At 53.3% G+C, this 2,500-nt stretch overlaps 1 protein-coding gene across 1 annotated transcript in view; it reads right to left on the bottom strand.

Moving 5' to 3' along the window:
- The window catches only part of LOC122255488 (uncharacterized), a 13,594-nt gene that overhangs the window by 497 nt on the left and 10,597 nt on the right, over nt 1–2,500 (bottom strand). Inside the window, exon 4 of the mRNA XM_043019600.2 lies at nt 1–1,305. This exon is cut by the window's left edge and continues 497 nt beyond it. Within this exon, the coding sequence (XP_042875534.1) occupies nt 859–1,305 (447 nt within the window). The 3' untranslated portion in view covers nt 1–858. The remainder of the gene's footprint in view (nt 1,306–2,500) is intronic.

Genomic DNA, 2,500 nt, shown 5'->3' with positions numbered 1-2,500 from the left:
TATACAAGTCATACAGCAATTCTCTTGGTTAAATATATATACTTTTAATATCTCTAAGACATCAGGTATACTCTATAGTTGTTTTTTATTTCATTTTTGCTTTTTAAAATCAATACTTTTTTTTGTAGGGTTGCGTAAAAGTATACACAAAGCCACGTGTTTGTACAGTGGACTAGCAGGGTGGATTACTACATGGTGGGGCCTTCAGGACTAGTTTACAGTGAACGGTGAACGGTGACTGGTTGGCTATTGGTCCTCTTATACCGGCAAGAGTTCATCGTTTGTTCATCGGATATCGAACACGACATCTAGAGGGCGTGTCTGAAACCATTTCATTCCCTCTCGCTACGACAGGACTGCGACCGTGTCCTTCTGTGCGCGATGAGTACGAACACACACAAAGAGAGTCTGTTGAGATGAGTTTTCTCTATCTCTCATTATTCGTCTTTTCATTTGTGTCTCATTTCATGAGGTTTTGGTAGTTTCTTCACCTTTTTTCTACACCTGTGACTACTTATCTTTTACACCTACTTTTCTTCCACTCTTTTTACATATGTACACTCTGTTGGACATCCCTAGAAAGTCACTGTCTCCCGCGAAAAGATATCCTTTGATCCCAAAAGCATCCTGCAGTTGTCCTTATGCGATATTTCGACACTCATGAAGATACACGTATTATATACATGGTCGGCGTAAGGGTGACGACGTCGTGTGTTTATTGCGCTGGTTCTCGCGGCCGAAGGATCGAGGGTGGGCGTCCTTTTCTCTCTCTTTCTTTCGGCTCATGGATGTGGTGAACTTTTCGTAACCTCATGGGCGTGAGGCTAAGGGCGTGCGACCCTCTCTTCCCCCCACATCTCACGGGCGCGGGGGCGAGGGCGTGTGAGGGGCCGGTCGGACCACCCCGCCACCGCCGGCCGATGACCCGCCGCCCACCGCCGAGCTGCTGGACACGGGGGCGTTGGTGGGCGAGGAGGCTGCACTGTGGGCGTGGGCGTGAGGCGGCAAGAGAGAGGAGGTGAGGGAGGAGAGGGAGGACGAGAGGGAGGAGAGGGAGGCGGGGGAGAGGGCCGAGAGCTGGGGGAGGTGAGGGAGGGACGACAGGGCCGGATTCGCCCCGCCCGAGTGGGGTGGGGGGCAGAGGTAGGGGTAGTAGCAGTAGGGGGGGATGCCCAGGGAGCCCAGAGAGCCCAAGGAGCCGAGCGAGCTGAGGGTGCTGAGGGTGCTGAGGGACGGGAGGAGGAGAGGGGGGCGGGGAAGGCCCTCCTCCGGCCCGAGGAGGAGCTGGTCGTCTCGCATCAGGACCTAAGGGGAAGACACGGTCAGTATAAAGGGTGGTGAGGGGATGCGAGTGGTGGTGAGGGGAGGCGAGTGATGGTGAGGGGAGGCGAAAGGTGGTGAGGGGAGGTAACGGGAGGCGAGGGGAGGCGAGTGGTGGTGAGGGGAGGCAACGGGAGGCGAGGGGAGGCGAGAGGTGGTGGGTGGAGGCAAAGGGAGGAGAGGGGAGGTAACAGGAGGCGAGGGGAGGCGAGAGGTGGTGAGAGGAGGCGAGTGGTGGTGAGGGGAGGCAAGAGGTGAGGGGAGGCGAGTGGTGGTGAGGGGAGGTGACGGGAGGTGAGGGGAGGCGAGTAGTGGTGAGGGGAGGCGAGTGGTGGTGAGGGGAGGCGAGTGATGGTGAGGGGAGGCAACGGGAGGCGAGGGGAGGCGAGAGGTGGCGAGGGGAGGCGAGAGGTGGTGAGGGGAGGCGAGTGGTGGTGAGGGGAGGCGAGTGATGGTGAGGGGAGGCAACGGGAGGCGAGGGGAGGCGAGAGGTGGTGAGGGGAGGCGAAAGGTGGTGAGGGGAGGCAAAGGGAGGCGAGGGGAGGCGAGAAGTGGTGAGGGAGGGTGAGTGGTGATGAGGGGAGGCGAGAGGTGGTGAGGGGTGGGGAGTAGTGGTGAGGGGAGGCGAGGGGAGGTGGGTGGAGGCAAAGAGAGGTGAGGGGAGCGAAAACATCAATCACCATGATGATTTCAGGAGGATTGATGGTGATGTAATGGCGACTTCATGTGATGGTGATGCCGTGATGATGACGTCAAAGTGAAGTCATAATAGTGAAGGCAGGAATATGCGATGGCGATGGCCTAATAGTGATGTCAGAGAGATGTCATGATTTGATGATGATTTCATAATGATTTTCTGATACTAGTATCATGATAATGTCCTGATGTGACAGGATGAAGAAAATTATGATGATGGTATGATAATCTTGTGGATAGGCTATTGCATCAGATAATGATAGTGATCATACTACAATATAAAAAACAGAGGTAATAAAAAAAAAAAGTCATACAGTCAAAAATATTCCTGACATCTACTGATTAAATTCCTATAAAAAAGGAGGATAATCAGATAACAAAAATAACAAAAACAATCTAAAATCAATGAAGAAAAAAAAACAAAAAAACACACACACACAGACACAGTCTACTCACACGCATCCATGCATGTACACACACGCGC

This window comes from Penaeus japonicus, unplaced genomic scaffold (genome assembly GCF_977035675.1).
Source record: "Penaeus japonicus unplaced genomic scaffold, GWHDUDI00000001_assembly GWHDUDI00000019, whole genome shotgun sequence".
Lineage (NCBI taxonomy): Eukaryota > Metazoa > Arthropoda > Malacostraca > Decapoda > Penaeidae > Penaeus > Penaeus japonicus.
This window is presented reverse-complemented; position numbering and strand designations above follow the sequence as displayed.